The sequence below is a fragment of the Hippocampus guttulatus genome, chromosome 5 (genome assembly GCF_054856545.1).
Source record: "Hippocampus guttulatus isolate MCC_2025c chromosome 5, RoL_Hgut_1.0, whole genome shotgun sequence".
NCBI classification, from domain to species: Eukaryota; Metazoa; Chordata; class Actinopteri; order Syngnathiformes; family Syngnathidae; genus Hippocampus; species Hippocampus guttulatus.
Genome location: NC_141265.1, coordinates 19,123,985 through 19,141,597, shown reverse-complemented (window position 1 = coordinate 19,141,597; position 17,613 = coordinate 19,123,985). Strand labels below are relative to the sequence as shown.

At 42.8% G+C, this 17,613-nt stretch overlaps 1 protein-coding gene across 4 annotated transcripts; it reads left to right on the top strand.

The window, feature by feature from the left end:
• Positions 1-972: 972 nt before the first annotated feature.
• Positions 973-17,607, top strand: acsl2 (acyl-CoA synthetase long chain family member 2). Of its 4 annotated transcripts, none has more exons than XM_086111641.1 (20): positions 973-1,074; positions 8,948-9,183; positions 9,253-9,367; positions 10,128-10,192; positions 10,256-10,357; positions 10,904-11,003; positions 11,129-11,307; positions 11,393-11,425; positions 11,784-11,835; positions 11,967-12,040; positions 12,317-12,394; positions 13,510-13,644; positions 13,729-13,863; positions 14,785-14,953; positions 15,206-15,306; positions 15,702-15,818; positions 15,940-16,083; positions 16,415-16,516; positions 16,606-16,677; positions 17,058-17,607. In XM_086111641.1, exons 2-20 carry the CDS (start codon positions 8,950-8,952, stop codon positions 17,196-17,198), a joined length of 2,148 nt encoding a protein of 715 aa, XP_085967767.1. In that variant the 5' UTR covers positions 973-1,074; positions 8,948-8,949; the 3' UTR covers positions 17,199-17,607. The 4 variants fall into 4 exon arrangements, with proteins under 4 accessions (XP_085967767.1, XP_085967766.1, XP_085967765.1 ...); XM_086111640.1 differs by lacking the exon at positions 973-1,074 and adding an exon at positions 5,412-5,562 and having other exon boundaries at positions 15,218-15,306; XM_086111639.1 differs by lacking the exon at positions 973-1,074 and adding an exon at positions 5,412-5,562.
• Positions 17,608-17,613: the final 6 nt, after the last annotated feature.

The window sequence follows — 17,613 nt, the reverse complement described above, 5'->3', positions numbered from 1 at the left end:
TTCTTGTAGCTTGGCAAAATCATTTGGAGAATCAAAAATGTAAGAATGAAAGAACAGGAAGTCTTTTTATTTGGATTTCAAGATAAATAAAATAACACTACAAGCAAGGGCTCCATCGTAAAACAATTCGGCCTTCAGCTCATCAATTGATAGCTAACACATTTTGGCAAGGGAGGGATTTAAAAATAGATTTCAAGATAAAAATGATGTCGTTGAATGGGGAAAACTCACAATTTAACATTTTTGAAAGGTTGTTATAAAATTACAAAGTCGTTGTTACAAAATTACAAAGTAAGAAACCGCTTGAAATATTCAGCAAATCAAGGAATGGACTTGGATCTATACTGGTCACGATAAAAAAAGAGAAAGATTTACATGTATATGTACTATGCTAGTGTCGCGACCACACCGTTTAGTGGGGGATTCTCTTAACTGGGTTGTGGTATGTGGGTTCCCTCTTGTGGTAAACAAAATAATCACTGTCCACATACAGTGAAGGTCAATTCATCTCCATACTGTCCATCGCATTTCGTTTTTGAGAAGTGATTGTTTTAATATATATATTTATTGAGGTGGTTTTGTTATTCAACTTTTGTGTGCAGTACATTTTGATGTAATTATTTGAAGACAATTTTTATTTCTTATATTGAAATGCAGTTATATTCTACGGAAGAGGATTAGGGCGAATGAAGAAAAAACAACGCTGGCAATAATTCACTTTTATCTACGAATTCTGACTTTAAAGTCGGAATACTGACTTTATTCACAGAAATCAGACTTTAATGTGAGAATTCTCACAGTCAGTATTCTGAGAATAAAATCAGAATTCCGTAAACTAGTTTCAGATTTCACATTTCATTGATTAAAGAAATTATATTTTACTCACCAAATAAAGTATTTTATTTTCAAAATACCTTTTCGCCAACGCGAGTTAATCGAGCTTTTGGTTTGAAAGTTGCCACAGGAAACAGTTGATAATCGGCGCAAACATTTGGAGTGAGCAGATTCCGATGGATGAACGGTGAAATACTTTTGGAGCGCGAAGCCATCAAGCGCGGAGTTCGAGGATAACAGGTGATTTACTTTTGTCCTCCATGCGTAATATCTTTTCTTCTTGTTATGAGACTTCACTAATGTTTGGTAAAGATTGCCCTTTGTGGCCTTCGACGCCTGCTCAGACTGGAAAGTCGCACTGGATGATGAACGAACTTTCCTCTCGTGTTTCCAAGCTTTTTTTTTTAACTATCGCATTGCCTTTCGTCGGTTCGTTTGATCGAAAACCCCACACGTGACCGTTAGACTTTTGCAACGTATTTCCACATTAGGTACACCTGCATGAGCCAGCGGCATCCGTTACAAAGAGCCTGCCTGCCATTTTGATTGGCACCGTCGTAGCCAGCAAGGTCGTCATTTCGCAATTTGTCAATTACTGTCGTCCGGATTTGTGTGAGGCGCTGCAATAGGAAAACTGTACCACTTTTTCCCGACCAATACCAGTTCGAGTACTCAAATCTGTGTCGGAACAAATAACGAGTACGTTTGATAGATCACCTTTCATTTAAATCAATGATAAATTATTAAAAAATTAAAAAACACTAGTTTATTTCTGAGAAAAGGCCCAACAGTCACTTTGCAATACAGAATTAAAGTTTCAAACAAATTAGAGTAAAATGATACAGGAACCTGTGTCATTTATTACTGTTAACTGTATAAGCATGACAGTATGAAATTGGCAAATAGGGCTGGGCGATAATGCTTAAAAAATTACCACGATAAAAGTATAGCCGATATTGATGAATATTTAATTTTTACCTGTTAAAAATAAGAAAAATATCAAATGGATTAAAGAATAATGCACAACTATCCAGAGGGAAAAAATTGAGATAATATTAATGCACTCATAGCATTAGGCTACGAGAGGATGAACATGGATGCACTTCAAAGGAGAAAAGCCCTCTGTCAGCCATGCTGAAATTTTGTTGACAAATAAACACTAATATGGGTAGCAATATCGTAATAATGCATGCTAAACATGAATATAAGCCTTGTAAACATACCTCTACTTTTAGAACTGTCATCTTAATGGGAATATGAGATAATGGACATGGATGAAATTCAAAAGAGACGAGCGCTCTCTCTCTCAGTCATGTGGAAATGAACAAATGAACAAAGGCTAAATTCACTCTGCAGGTGCTCAATTGAGATTTGGGGGTAAAATCAGTTTTTTAGTTTGTGGAAGACATTAACGTTTGAATGTACAGTACAGAAGCATGGCAGTCTTGATAACCAGTCTTAGTGTTTTTGATAAGTAACTCCTGCTTTTGTTTTTTTCTCTTCTTAAAATCACCACTTTTAATGAACATTGCTAGTTTCCAAACCCCAGATCACATCAGGAGGGAAAAATAACTCCTGCTTATAGTGGAGCGCTTTTCTGGATGAGGGATTTGTTTTTTTTTTTGTTTCACCAGTCAATCAGTCTTCCCTTCTCACAGAGACAAACTTGCCCGAATGTGTCTGTTTTTTCACGCTTCATCTGGGAATGGCAGTTACAAAACACGGAGCGTTCCATTCTTTCTCCTGTTTTTTTCTGTTCCTCCGCTGCACTAGCCAGCTTCACTTGTCCCCTCGAACCATCGACCTCATTCATCCCCCCCCTTGGCCACGCTATGCTGCGGGTGCACGGAGCGCGGAATTCGTTTCTCCAGCTTGCCCTTGGGTTGCTGACGCTCTTGCCCATTAAAAACTTCCCCCCTCCCAGTGTTGTCAACTGCAGTTTTCTGGGTCGGGGCGGAGGGGGGAGGACTTCCCGAGGATTGCTCTCATTGTCAGTCAGATACTATGCAGCTCTGGCGTTCACGTCAGGCAAACATTTATTGTCCCTGTTTCTTGTACTGATAGAAGTACTTGTCACACACACAAAAAAATCTGCAAACTGCACAGGCGATGCTCTAAAAAAAAGTTGAACTTTAAACTGGATTCAAGTATCAAGCGAATTCGATTCTGTGATATAATATCATCATACGAAGTTTTCAAGTTACAAAACGCCTCAACAGGAAAATATTGCCTCTTGTTTCAAAAGAAATTTCAAGATACGAACGGTAAAAATACAGGAGTTTCCTGAAAGCAACGTACTTATTGCTGCTCTGCCATTGGCTATTACCTCACATCATCCTGGCATCCCATTGGCTAAGAGGAACGTCTACCGCAGTGGTCCTCAACTAGAAATGCTGTAGGTCCACTTTTTTTTTTTTTAATAAGACCAAGGTCCGGTCCGATGCACGGCGGTCATGGGGAGCAGGGCTATATGCCCATTTAGTATGGTGAAGCCAAGCTTATACAAATCAACACTCCTCACAACCAACCAATAATGGGGTGCATGAAAATAACAATTATTCACTTTGCCAGTACACAGCAAATAATGAGAGGTATTGTGTTGAGGCACAGGAACTCTCTTATTTTGTTAAGTTGTGCCTGCTTAATAATAGAAATAGGCCTTTTAGGTAAATAAGACATTTTACTTTAACTTTGTTAAACAGTAGTTGTCTTTTGTGCGCAACCACTAATGAGGCTAACAAAAACAAAACAAAATACTAATTTTACCAAAATAAATATTAAACATGAAAAGAAAAATATCCTTTTCATTTGTACAATTCCCCTTTTCACATCCCCTCTGAAATCACTGAAAAATATATCAGAAGAGGAGTTAAGAACCATTTTAAATACCGACACAAGGGAGCACAGGAATGTGCAGTGCTGTTCTTCCACTAAAGGTGAATGCAATGGCTGAGGCATGCAAATATTATTTGAGGACGCCATTGCGATGTTCATTTACCATGTTGCGGTGTTCTGCTGTTAAACAGCTGCAAAGATCCCCGGGTAGACGGGAGCAAAACTGCACACAATCGAAACCTCCCGCGATTCGTCTTGTCTAATTGTCTGTGTGCGGCTCTCCTGGGCTGAAGCTGTGAGCACACTGTGGCGTCGCTCATGCGTCTGTTTCTGGACACAATCATCCATTTTGAATGCGTGTGTATTGGGATAGACGCGTGCTGACGCTTATGTATGGGCACACCTTCAGTTCAGAGGAGCCAATCAGCGCGCATCATTATCGCCGACATGCCCTGCTCAGCTAGGGTCTCCAGTTAGTCAAACATTATACACTCAAAGTCGCGCTGCTGCGGTCCTCTGCATTACATCTGTTAGTGCACGCAAAGAATACAATGGATAATTTTAACAAGCGATCGCGGTAATGCGCAGATTATAGTCTAAAAATATAAAATGTATAACGTAAAAATCACTTTATATATTTTTTTTATTTTATACAATTTGCCAAGGGTCCGGACAGAGGAGGTCGGCGGTCCGGTCGTGGATCGCGGTCCGCCAGTTGAGGAAGACTGCTTTACCGTATGTGTCTGTGTGTGTAGATAGATAAATAGATATGTGTCTATGCAGCATCCTCGTCATTCGCCCCTCGGACCATGAGGCGTTCCGATAGTTTTACGTAAATGTGAATCACCCAGAAAAAGTGTTCACCAGTCGGCCGATCGCTCACTATGCTGATGTTTGCCACGGACATTTTCGAAGGCTTGTTAAAAGCCGATAAAAGCAAACGTCCTTGGATCAGTTCTTTACAAAACGCCAGGCAAAAACCTCTTCTGAGACATAACATGAACTAAAGAAGGCAAAAAACGATGGGGATGCAGTTTAAGGTGAGATGACCATCATTTTTATCCTTTATTCTTTGTTTTTTCATTATTGCACAATAAATGACAATTTATTGTGCAATAATGTAATTGGAACATGTATTTGTGACATCGTTTGATGCATTTTTATGCTTTAGAAAACATTTCTGTCAGAATTTTGGGGTGGGCTTGGAACGGATTAGGGCATTTACTGTACATGGAAAACGCGTCTCTACCTCCAAAATCTTTCGAGTTCAGAAATTTCTTCCAGAACCAATTAATTTCGTCAGTAGAGGTACCACTGTAGTGTACTATAAGGTTAACCTTTTCATGCACCCTGTAACCCGATAACATGATAAGCTGTCCACCGTCGTCACAGCTTGTCCCTGAAAGGGTTAAACCGATCAACCTTGAAGATGTTAGTTGGGCACAGGATGGTGTTTGCGTGGTTAAACTGTCACCGAGTGGCGTTTTGAAGGCGTTGCTGAACTTGGAAAAAGTCGATGTTGACTGCTATCTCAATGCTGTTTAGTAGCCAAACTAATGTTTTCATTAACGGCAGGTTGGCATTTAAAATATATTTCGGAATAAGTTCAACTTGATGATCCGATGTCTTCTTCCAAAGTTTGGCGACCGCCAACCGGGTTATTCCACGGCCGTCTTCTCAGCCGTATGCGAATGCGTCAGATTACAACGACTTGCAGATATGATATCGATGTTGATCTCTGGGCTGGTGTCATGCGCGGATGTGCGCAGACCCGCAGATTGCCTCGGGCTCTTACGCGTGTGCCTTGGAAGCTGCATTCTTTCATTTTAGTAACGTGTCATTTTTACGAGGTGGCTGCACTCCACTGGATTTCCAGACGGTCTCCGACAAAAGGTAACACGGCATAGTTAGCAGAAGGAAGCCAGATAGGTTTAGGGGGAGTTAAAAAAGTGTAAGGTGTGTATGCCCTGTTTGGGGAGCTGATTGTTAGCGTGCTAGTTTTATTTCGTCTGGGTTTAAGTTTGTGGCTTTGCTTTTTTTTGTGTGTGTCGTGTTCTGCTATCTGCATTAGTTGTAATTACATGAGTGGGTATAACTCTTTTCTTCCTGAATAATTTTGGATTGGCACAGTCAATTGAGTGTAAATCTTTAGCGATGTTTATTATTGAGCTTGTTGTTCATCATGGTGTCAAGCTGTAAAGCTTTACAAATGGGCATTTCTAATATTTGGAGAAAAATGCAGTGGAGCTTCCAAGGCGGACCACACATCTGTTTTGTAGCACTTGTTGACCTCCGATTTGTTCAAAATTTCCGACTAAAAGGCAAAACTCATGACTGCATGTTCATTTTCCGATGCTGACTAGTTCGGTTTGCGGCAGTCACGCATGTGGATTAGCTCTGTAATCAATTGACAGATTCCGTCTCAATTATTTGCCGACGTTAATTGTTGAAGCGCTTCAAGGCAAAATGGACGAATCCGCAATCGGCGCTGTTGATTCGCTCTCAACTACTTTGCTGCCTCTGCTCGATGCCGCACTCGTGACACAGAAGTTCAGAACATTCCGAAAGAGAGAGCCCCGCCCCACATCCCATTGAAAGTAACGCTATACACAACAATTAACTGATGAATGGATTCATTTTCCCTGTCGTCATTTCAGCAAAGTGACTCAACCACAAATCCCAATTTAGACAATATGTCGACAATATGTCGTGATGCAACTCCAAATTTTACGCCACTTCTGAAGTGCCACTGCAGCAGAAACAGCAGCACGTTAAAATGCAAATTTAAATGATCAATATAACTGTGTACTGTCTATGTAAAACCACATCTTGGTCAAACCGTGTTTTGTTCTGTTCATTGAATAGATAGATTTCAGTTCTATAAGAAACAGATTGGCAAAATGTTTCCCTCTGCCTTTTGTCTGATGTTTTCTTGCGAGTCGAAGCTGTGAGACAATGGTGCCTGTCGAGGTCTTGACAATTGTCTTTATGGATGGGGGTGACAAGAGGGGGGAGGGCAATAGTGGTCAGATACGGGGGGTGAGGGAGCGGGGGAGTGGATGCCTCAACCGTCATTTTTTTTTCTTCACTCAGAAAGCATCTGTTCAAAGCTTTTAAAAATGGCAAAATAAATCACATGGCCCTACGGTGGTTCAGTTCAGGCGCTCTTAATATTCACCCAAAATGGCCGCTTCAAGGATACGCAAATGACGTTTTGCTAGCCCTCAGGCATGGATTTTTGAAACATTTTCTGTCATGTTAACATCCACAAAGTTTCGCGTTTACTAGTGACACTGGAGTCAGGTGCCATTTTTTTCCCCACTCACTAGGTGAGGAACGTCATTTGAAGAAAAAAAAGCCACTGATGCACGTCTTCCTTTGAGTCGGTCCGGTTATTATATCATGTCACTGAACACAACATTCAGTGGGACTTGAAAGATCAGTCGAAATGTTCTAAAATGGCTGTGGTCGACTGTGAATCCTGCCAAGCTGAGTGTGGGCACCACTTTGTCCACAGAGGCAAGTCGTTGTAAAGCTTTCCCTCTCCTACTGAGTCAAACAGAAAGAAAGTGGGTGAAAGGTTGGAGAAAGGGGTTGTCTGTGTGTGTGTGTGTGTGCTCGTTTATTAGGAAAAATACTTGAGGTGGGGGCGGAGGGGGTCAGATTTTGGAGTAAATAGTCTCAATTAAAATGTTTTTCCCCTCTTTGGGGTCGTCCTCTTTTATTCAGTCGGAATATGAACAATATGATGTGACATGTCAAAACGGGGGTGGGCGCGGAGGAGGGGTCAGCACACGGTCATCCCCCTATTTCGCTACCAAACAGCGTACGCAGGGTGACGCTTTCCTCACGTTGGAAAATTGGCACGGCAAGGCTAAAGGGAGGTGGGGGGCTTTGGGGGGCCATTGGTGTCATGATCACTTCCGAGTCTTGCTCCAGTTTGTCTTTTAGTCGATGCGCAGTGCCAAGTGTGTGTCCCAGCATGACTTGTTCTTTTCACCCAGTTTCTCATAGAAGCTTGGAGGTAGCTCACTTTTGTGGAACGTGCATCATCCCCCCCCCCCCCCCCGACCCTGACCCCGTGCGATCAGTCAGGAGTCAAGATGGAAAAAAATGATCCATTTTGAATCTGCAATTAATTCAGTCATTTTTCAAGCATGCCTTCTCTTGAAAATATTCAGAAAAAAAACCCTTTGAGTTTAGGGTAGCAAAATGTCACTCATTTTCAAATATTGGAAACTTGTTCAATGTGTGTGAATTAATTGATTTATTTATAAGGTGGGAATTAACAGAAATGACTCTCGCAAAAGTGAATTGTTAATATCTTGTAGACTTAATAACTGCCACTATGACCTGTACACACATACACATACACAACTGGACAACCACACGCGCATACACATCCTTGTTATCACCGTCTTCATCGCTCCGATTCTTTTCCCCCGTGACGTGGTTCGATCTGCAGAGCGCACGTGTGCCATGCAGCTGGTCAGGACGGCCGCGTCGCGGTCACCCCCTTCCCATTCATCCTCCCCCTTATTACATGTTATGTCTTGTGACTTGTTGTAACTGTCATATGCTTATTTATGTGCTAGGGTCTTTTTTATCCTGGACTTAAATTATCCTCAGAAGAGGATAGTTCGAGTGTGGTTTTTTTTTCCCTCTCCCTACCCAGCGTTTTCCTTTCTGAAGTCTGATTGTAATTTCCCCATTGCGGGACAAATAAAGGATATCTTATCTTAAATTGTTTTGAATTACTCTCGGCTTTTTGCACCATTTTTTTTTGGTTTCACTTCAATGTACCAGCACGTTGTGCTGCTCCTTCTGGTGTGCGCACCTTTGCCACCTGGTGGCAGTATAACTCAGACATTCGGCGATACAGTACATGGAGCAGGCCCTCTAGAGCTTCAAAAAGCTGCAGTAATAGTAGTCGTTCTTTGCAAGAGGATCACAAATATATGCATGTGAGTATGTTTTTTTTTTCCCATCCAGCAACACATGCAGCGCTCTTTGTGTTGAAATATCCGTTGTTTAAAATGTTATAACTCTGCGACGCTGATGCTAACCGTTAGCCCGTCTCAAACGTTTCCTATCATGCGTTAGCATTCAGCGAGCGGATAGCAAAGCAAAGCTACATTACGTGGTTGTTCTAATACACAACGTGTAATTTTCTGTTTGGCAGCAGACTTCAACCGGGAGGGTCAATAAAAACAGTTTGAAGCCTCTTTTTCAAATATGATGTTGGTAGACTAACTGTACTTTTCTGTCTGTCGTTCAGCCATGAATTTCCAGGAGTGGTTACAGTTACTTCGATCCAACACGGGACTTCAACTTTCTGAATCAGATCGGGCTGGAGACTGGTGTCCGCTGTCCCTGCCTTCATCCTTCTCGCTGTCCTCCTTGTCCCTGCTGGGTATCGGAGCCCTTGCCTCGCTCACCGCATACTGGCTGGTGACCCGTCCGCGGCCCATGCGCCCTCCCTGTGACCTTCAAGCCCAATCTGTCGCTGTCAATGTGCGTTAGTGGCCGCGGCTCCGCTCGGTGTCGTTTCGGGGAACTTACTGTCACGGTGTTATGCCGTAGGGGGATCCCAGCTGCAGACGATCAGCTCTCCTTCAAGATGACTCGCTCCTGGAGTTCTACCATGACGACACCAGGACGGTTTATGACATGTTCCGGAGAGGCCTGAGGATTGCAGGTGGGACACGGAATGTTACAGTGAAGTCATCACTGTACCATCATGTTTGAAACTGGATGTTGCACTTCCCGTACCTCATGTCTCTAGATTGCAAACGAGTTTAGAGTGAATCATCTCCAGTCAGTACTAAGTTGCGGCCAACGAGGGCACCCTATTCTGTCTCCATTTCTTCAAGACATGATGAATCAATAACCAATCAGCCCGTCTTGTCTTTGAGCCTGCAGCATCATTGCACAGATGTCTCCCCATCAGCAGCCACAGTTGCTGTTGTTTGCAACATTAAATCAGTTGGTGATTGGGCCCCGCAGGTCATCACGGTAAACTGACGAAAGGACATTGCGACATTGAGGGGGTAGATAAGATCACCGCTCAACAATCAATCTATACCTTCAGAGCCTCTTCAGTTTAATTGCTGAAGAAGAAGAAAAAAAAATAGGAACCAATGGGATCATTTGGGACTGGGCAGGAATGTTCAACTGTATTATCGGTATTGTCTCAGCGGCGGCACTCCCATCAATCAACAACTACTCAACTGAAACTGTTGAAATGTTTCCGATAGATACACTGAACACAAACCTGTTAAAATAATGCACATCCCTCTTAAAATAACGCACAATGTAAAAACATGACCCGCCCATCTCTTGCGCAAGTCAATGCACAAAAAAAAATAAACCCCAAAACACTGCTGTTCGGGGTGGAAAAAAAAAGTGGTGATCACTGGCTCAAATAACCAATAACAGTACTATGTGTTACTTTTTAGGTAACGCACCATGTCTTGGCTTCAGGAAGCCAGGCCAACCCTACCAGTGGATATCCTACACTGAGGTATGATATGTTTGTTTGTATTCTCAAGCCCACGTTTCAACCATTTGTCTTTGGACCCTCCAGGTGGCCGAACGAGCGCAGATGATGGGTTCTGGTCTGCTGGCTCGAGGCTGCAAGCCCAACCCCGAGCAATTTGTTGGTATATTTGCACAGAACAGACCGGAGGTACAGTATGTTTCCAAAAAACCCAGTACATTGCTATATGCTATATTTAAGGCCCAAATTCACGATGATGAACTGCCAAGTTTTCTTTGTTGTGATCTCATAACATTGGCATAGCGTACTTCTACCAAAGTCCACTACAAAACATGTCTGAGAAGCCCAGAATGATGCTCTAAAGTTCATTTTTTGCCGTTTCTTTGTGTCCTTAAAGTGTATTTACTTTTATAAATCGATATGTGGAGGCCGCAGGCACTGTGCGTCTCCAGACAGCGATTCCTCATTCAAGGCGGCTGCTGTAATCATCATTTCTATTACACCCGACAGGCAAGACCATTTTCACAGACTAAAAAGGGCAAAAACTATTATTTGCTCCATTTCAGCAATGAGATTAGCTCCAAAACCATAATTATAATTTTCCCCGAGTGTCTTTGTCCGTTTGTCTGACATTTTAGTTCATCTTGAAAGCTGTTATTTGAGTGACCGAGCAAGGAAGTGCTTTGGGGGACGCGAGTGTAAATGTGCTGCTTTGTCTCCCTCTGTTGGCGGCAGTGGGTCATTACAGAGCTGGCCTGCTACACTTACTCCATGGCCTTGGTTCCTCTTTATGACACACTGGGGCTGGAGGCCATGGTCCATATTCTCCACTTGGGTAAGACGTCCTGTGTGGGGGATATAAAAACATAAGCACATATCGGACCGATAATAATTATATTTGTAATATTGATTGCCGATCGGTAGAACTCACAGTTGTGCTCGTGTGGCGGTGGACTTTAGCGGAGATCTCCCTGGTGGTGTGCGACCGTGAAGAGAAGGCCGCTTCCCTGTTGGAGAATAAGGAGAAGGGCGTCACTCCCAAACTCTGCTGTCTGGTTCTCTTCGACGACTTCAGCGAGGCTTTCGCCGAGAGGGCCTGTGGTTGCCAGGTGGAGGTTCTCACACTGACACAGCTCATGGTGAGCAGACAGTGTACACTCAAGGTTTTGTTTTTTTTTTTCTCACTTATCATATTTACGCTCATCCTCCTTGTGCATATGGTAGGATCTCGGAAGGCAGAACCTCAAAGAGCCTTTGGTGAGTTTTCGGTTCGCTCACCCTATTGCACAATGTGAGTGACACACTTCCATGTTTTAGTACCATGCCGAGATATTCATCAATCCACAAAAAGCAGAATAAAGTGTATACATACATGTGCCCACATACATTAAATTATTTGATGGCTGATTATTTTTTTTCGGCGACATGAGATCTGCTGGGATTGTTTTGTATTATTTGTGAAAAGATGCCTCTCTCTTAAAAAAAACAAAACAAAAAAAAAACTAAATCAGAATTGTCCATTAAGATCAGCCGTGCAAATTCCCCCTGAACGCTTCAGGAGTTAGTGGAGGTGTTCGGTATTCATCTTTTTTTTTTTTTCTCCATTGCGCTTCAGCCCCCCCAGCCTCAGGATCTGGCCGTGGTTTGCTTCACCAGTGGAACCACAGGTACCTCCTAATCATCCCCTGCTCACATCACGGCAGCGTTGCCCACAGGCGGCGTCTTTTACGACCCACGCTGTAACAGCTCGCAAAGCGCTCGGGACGCGCCACTAATGTCTTCGTTTGTTTATGTGCAGGCAAGCCCAAGGGAGCCATGATCACCCACGGCAACATCGCCTCGAACACTTCCTCTGTCATTAAGATCCTGGAGGTCCGTCTTCCATCCTGCTTCCTCCCACAGCATCTCTTCATGTCTATTTTGTGTCGGTCCCCCCTCGATTTCCTCCCCGCTGTGTGTAATGGTATGATTAACTGAGTGTTTGGCCATGTGGCTGCGAGCTGCTTAAACTAATTGCCTCTTTAAAGACATTCTGCGTTCTAAATGCCCGAGAGGGGGGGTTAAAAAGACGTAACGTGTTTGATTGCCTCCGAGGCGTCATGTCTCCCCGGAGGATTGATACATTTCTCGTTATTTTCCCTCTGCCAGGGTTCTTTTGTCATCCGACAAGAAGACGTTTCCATTTCCTACCTGCCTCTGGCACACATGTTTGAGAGGATGGTCCAGGTGGGCTCATCGCAGGACAACTCATCAACAAGTTAATTAATGGTGTCTTGTAGCAATTGAGCTGCAAGTGCGTTAATTGTTTATTCATTATTCGCCATTAGAAGCAAGACATGTGAGCTATGATGGAGTGTAAGAGGGATCATTCAATGTGTATGAGAGTATGAATTCATGACAAAAATAAAAACCTGAAATGGGCTTGTATCCTGCAGTTATAATACCCCGTATGGTCGTAGATCAGTTAGCGCCATTAGCCTACTAGCATTGTAAACCGCCATTTGCAGCACTCACTTTGCGCACACAATGGTGAGCTGTTTGCATATTGTAGGGTCACCGAATGATTGTTTCTCTTTGCTAAGTAATGTGGGACAGTGTGGAATTATGTCGGTTTTCCATGTGCCGTATTTTCCGCACTATAAGGTGCACCTAAAAGCATTCCGTTTTCACAAAACCTGACAGTGCGCCTTATAACCCGATGCGCTTTCTATATGGATCAAAATTCTGACTTCTTGGACGTAGTATTTTAAATGTTCCTTAAAGCGCTTTGTGACAGCTGCAAAGGTTGTGAAAGCTCTATCAATAAAGCTGTATTATATTGTATTCCCTTTACCATATCTCCATCTAGTGGATGCATAACGCAAACGCAGCCACTATTGTAACTTCTATCTTCTATTCTAGCCTTATAATGCGGTGCGCCCTATATATGAAAACAGCTTTAAAATAGACCATTCATTGAAGGTGCGCCTTATACTCGCAAGCGCCGTATAGTGCGGACAATACGGTACATTACCGAGTGTCTATTCTTATTCCTGACACCAGATGTCATTCGACTTACTTTTCTTTTGAGTTTTTGGGCAGCGTATACACAAGCACAACATACACGAGATAACTCAATGTGCTTCACATAATTAACACTTAAACTCAGTTCCAAAAAAACGTGTCAAAACATTTCAAGGCAAAGAAAATGAAAACTACAATATTGTGAAAATTATGGTAATGGGTTGTAAATTTTTTCTCCATCGTTGTGGTCAAATGTCCATTCGTACTTAGACTCTTAGACTTAGTCTTTATTTTCTTCGGCTGCTCTGACGTCTAAATGAAGACTATTCCTATGTCAGGTATCCATGTTCTGCCACGGAGCTCGAGTGGGCTTCTACCAAGGGAACATTTCCCTCCTGATGGACGACATCAAAACACTCAAGCCCACCCTCTTCCCCGTCGTGCCCCGTGTGCTGAACCGCATCTACGATAAGGTCTGCTTTACAGATGACGCCCGTCATCCGCCAGATCAGCAGTTGCGTTTTTAAAAATTTTCTTCAAGTCCGCTCCCTGTTCAGATCCTGGGCTCAGTGACGTCTCCGCTGAGGCGAGCTTTGCTTCACTTTGCAGTCAGGAGGAAGCAGGCCGAGCTCAGCAGCGGCCTCGTACGCAACAACAGTCTTTGGGATAAACTGGTCTTCAACAGGATTCAGGTCGGTGGAGCCAATGACCTTTTTTTACAGTCTTCTTTTCTCTCGGGTTATGTAATTCAGTTCGCCGTGAGTTGGAGTCGGGTTTATAAAAGTTTGGGATTTTTAAAAATTAATTTTGGCTTTTACTTACGTTTTTTTTTCTGAAGCGTTTGCCAAGTGCAAGATTGAAAAAGGGGTTACTGAAAATTATCTAAAACATTTTGTTAAATTACAAATCTCAAACGATGCTTTGACCTCCCTTCCTCTGCCCAGACACGGTATAATTCCAAAATGAATACTTTTAAAATGAATGCCAAATGCTCATGCATGACATTAATTGAAAGAGAAGTATGCTTTCACTTTTAGTTGTTTTTTTTAAACATAAGAGGAAGCGACAGTTAGTTTTAATTTATTTTTTATTAAATTTCATTAGCGGAAATGTTCTTCTTTTTTGTAGTTTAGTTTTAGGTACTTTGTTCATTTTCTTGGCTAGAGTCTATTGCAGTGCACTGGGCAAGAGGCGATATACTCCTTAGATGCTAAGCTAAGCTCTTAAAGCAGATGTTGCCAGTTCAGCACTAAAATTCTGTTCTAGCGTGATTACAATTACATTCACTTCAGAAATAGAGCAAACAATGTTTTCTACCCAGCCTTTAAGCAGACAGAGAGCACGAAGCAGCTTGCAGTGAGTCTACCATGTTGCATGAAAAGTTAGTCGGAGAAGCTGAGCTCTTCCAGTGAGCGGTGCCAAAAACAAACGCAGCATATTGCGCTTGTGGGAGTGTATTGGAGACACGCGCGCGCACGCTGGCAACGGAACATTTTGGCTCGACGGAGGTCGATGGGAAAAATATGGTCTGACTTGCTGTTGAAGTGGGATCTTGCTCTCGTTATTGTTGCTTAAAAAAAAAAAAAAAGTCACGTGGCTTGCCTGTGTTCCAGTCCAACTTTGGAGGAAACCTGCGCTTCGCCCTGACCGCATCGGCGCCCATTTGCCCCACGGTGCTCTCCTTTCTGCGAGCTACGATGGGATGTCTTATTTTTGAAGGCTATGGCCAGACAGAGTGCACGGCAGGATGCACCTTCTCCATGCCGGGAGACTGGACGGCAGGTTAGGCTGGGGAACGGCTATTTCAGGTCAATTAGTGACATAGTAGGTTCGTGGTTAGTTTTCATTAAGTATAACCTTTCACACACGCACTCTATAGTTCCCGAAAAACACACAATTTATTTACTTTAAAAAAAAAACAAGAAATATATATATAAAATAAGTTATATATACTGTATATATATATATATATATATTTTTTTTTTTATTTTATTTTAATGGACAGACTTTTTCCTTTACTGGTGTGACATTTAGTGTGTTTGTCAGGACACGTTGGCGCTCCTCTGCCCTGTGCTACAGTCAAGCTGGTGGATATCCCAGACATGAACTACTTTGCAAAGAATGGAGAGGGAGAGGTGAGAATATGTTATATGTGAATGGAAGAAGTCGCCAAACCCCTCTTCAAATATCACGTTTTTGTGTTGATTACAAAATAACATCCCCTCGCCACCCCCCCGACATTAACTTACCCTATATTTACAAAAGGTCTACTTGGCGCAAAGACAAGCCATTTAACATGACTTTGAAAGGGACTCATTCACTCCCAAAGACGATTTTAAACGTCTTTTCAGACTTGGTCTAGAATTAGCTTGTACTGAATGAGTTAATTCTGAACAAAGCCGCTTCCCAGTTAGAGGGACACTTTGGCAACCACATTATCTCAGTTGTGTTTTTACATGCCCTGAAAAAAAAAATGTACAAAATGGCAGCGCCTGCTGACTACGGATTCTTGGGTTTTTCTGATTGCCAGATCTGTATCCGCGGTCCCAGCGTGTTCCGAGGTTACTTAAAGGACCCCGAAAGGACGGCAGAAGCTTTAGACAGTGACGGGTGGCTGCACAGTGGAGACGTTGGACAGTGGCTTCCAGTAAGTCTGTCATCTAAAACTCAAGACGTCAATTTGATTTCTTCTTTCTATAGTTTTGGTCATTTATAGTGAACCAAAACAAAACCCCCGAATCCCGTTGTTGCTGTTTTTGCACCGTCAGAACGGGACGCTGCGCATCATTGACAGGAAGAAACACATCTTCAAGCTGTCGCAGGGAGAGTACGTCGCCCCGGAGAAGATCGAAAACATTTACACGCGCTGTACGCCTGTGCTGCAGGTTTTTGTGCATGGAGATAGCTTACAGGTACCGTGTGCTGCACGCAGCCTGCTCACGCTAGGTTCTTATTAACTTGAGCCCTCCTCAATTTTCCTTCCAAATTTCACCAAGGTGTCCACGGGGAATATTTGGAAGTTGAGACGAAATTGTAATGCGGACAAATCTATTTTCTCATTTTTCACTATCATACCTTTGTAAAAAAGGGTTCATGTAGTGCATTTTATATACCAGGTAACTCAATATGCTTCACGATGAAAAGTACAACATTTCAAAAGCATTTACAAACAAATGAGCGAAAGACATTTAAAAACAAAGTTTGAACGTTAATGATTGTTACTTGCATTTCCCCTGTGGTCAGTCTTACCTGGTAGGCATTGTTGTCCCCGACCGTGAGGTTTTCGTGGTCTGGGCTAAGGAGCGAGGATTCGTGGACTCATATGAGGAACTGTGTCAAACTCCTGTAAGTAATAGATGAAATATTGTGCACATTTTGTCACACTTTTTGAACACATAAATAAATATACTGTATATCAACCGTCTTTCTTGCAGGACGTAAAGAAAGCAGTTTTGGAGGACATGAGAGAGATTGGCAAGGAGGCGGGACTCAAATCCTTTGAACAGGTGAGGAACCCGTCACTTGGTTTCAGCCAAAAGTCACACATTCCAAAACACTGCAGTACATACTCGTGTTGTGCCTTGAAATTGTTAGGCCTAAAGAGTACCTTTGACCTCTTCTCTGGCTCTCCCCTCCCCCCTAGTTCCAGCAATTAGTACTGAAGAAGGTTTACATAACCAGCGAGCGCTCAGCCCACACCACGCACACTTTCTACCTGCGCTTTTCAAATTGAGAGCCGTCCTGAGCGCTCATGTTCATTTCCATTATTTGAAGCTTTACGACGCTGCCATCATCGACCTTTGTGTTAGCGTAAAGCTAGCAGACTGTTGTCACGAAAAGTTAGCAAGGTGCCACCGTACTGACCTGCTCTTGTGTTGCATTCCAGGTGAAAGACCTCCACTTGCACCCCGAGATGTTCAGCGTGGCCAACGGCCTCCTCACGCCCACGCTGAAGAGCCGACGCGCTGACATCAGACGCTTGTTCCAGGAGCAGATCGCCAACATGTATGGCATGACGGCCGTGTGAGCAAAGACGAAACGTTGGAAACACCGGGGAAGTGCCTCAATACTGTATACATTTTTGACTTCACTGTAGTTTACAGACATCTGTTCAACATTTAACGTGTACATTGTTATCTAATGGGACCAAAAGCGTTGCTCTGCTGCCCGGTGTTGTACTTTAAAAAATGGCAAAACTATTTTTTTTGTACCCCTCAGAGACACGTTGCCTTACTTGATGTTCTTTTCCTCCAAGTTTATCCAAGTCTCACTTGTAACAGGCCTTTGTTGTGCATTTCCTCAATTTGGATTTATAAACCTCACTTGATCCATTGAAATCAAGCGACAGAGATGTATGCGATGTAAATACGGTTTTGCTTCTAATAAGTGGACACTACTGACTCGTTTAGTGAAATAAAAAGCAAATACAAACAAGATTTCTC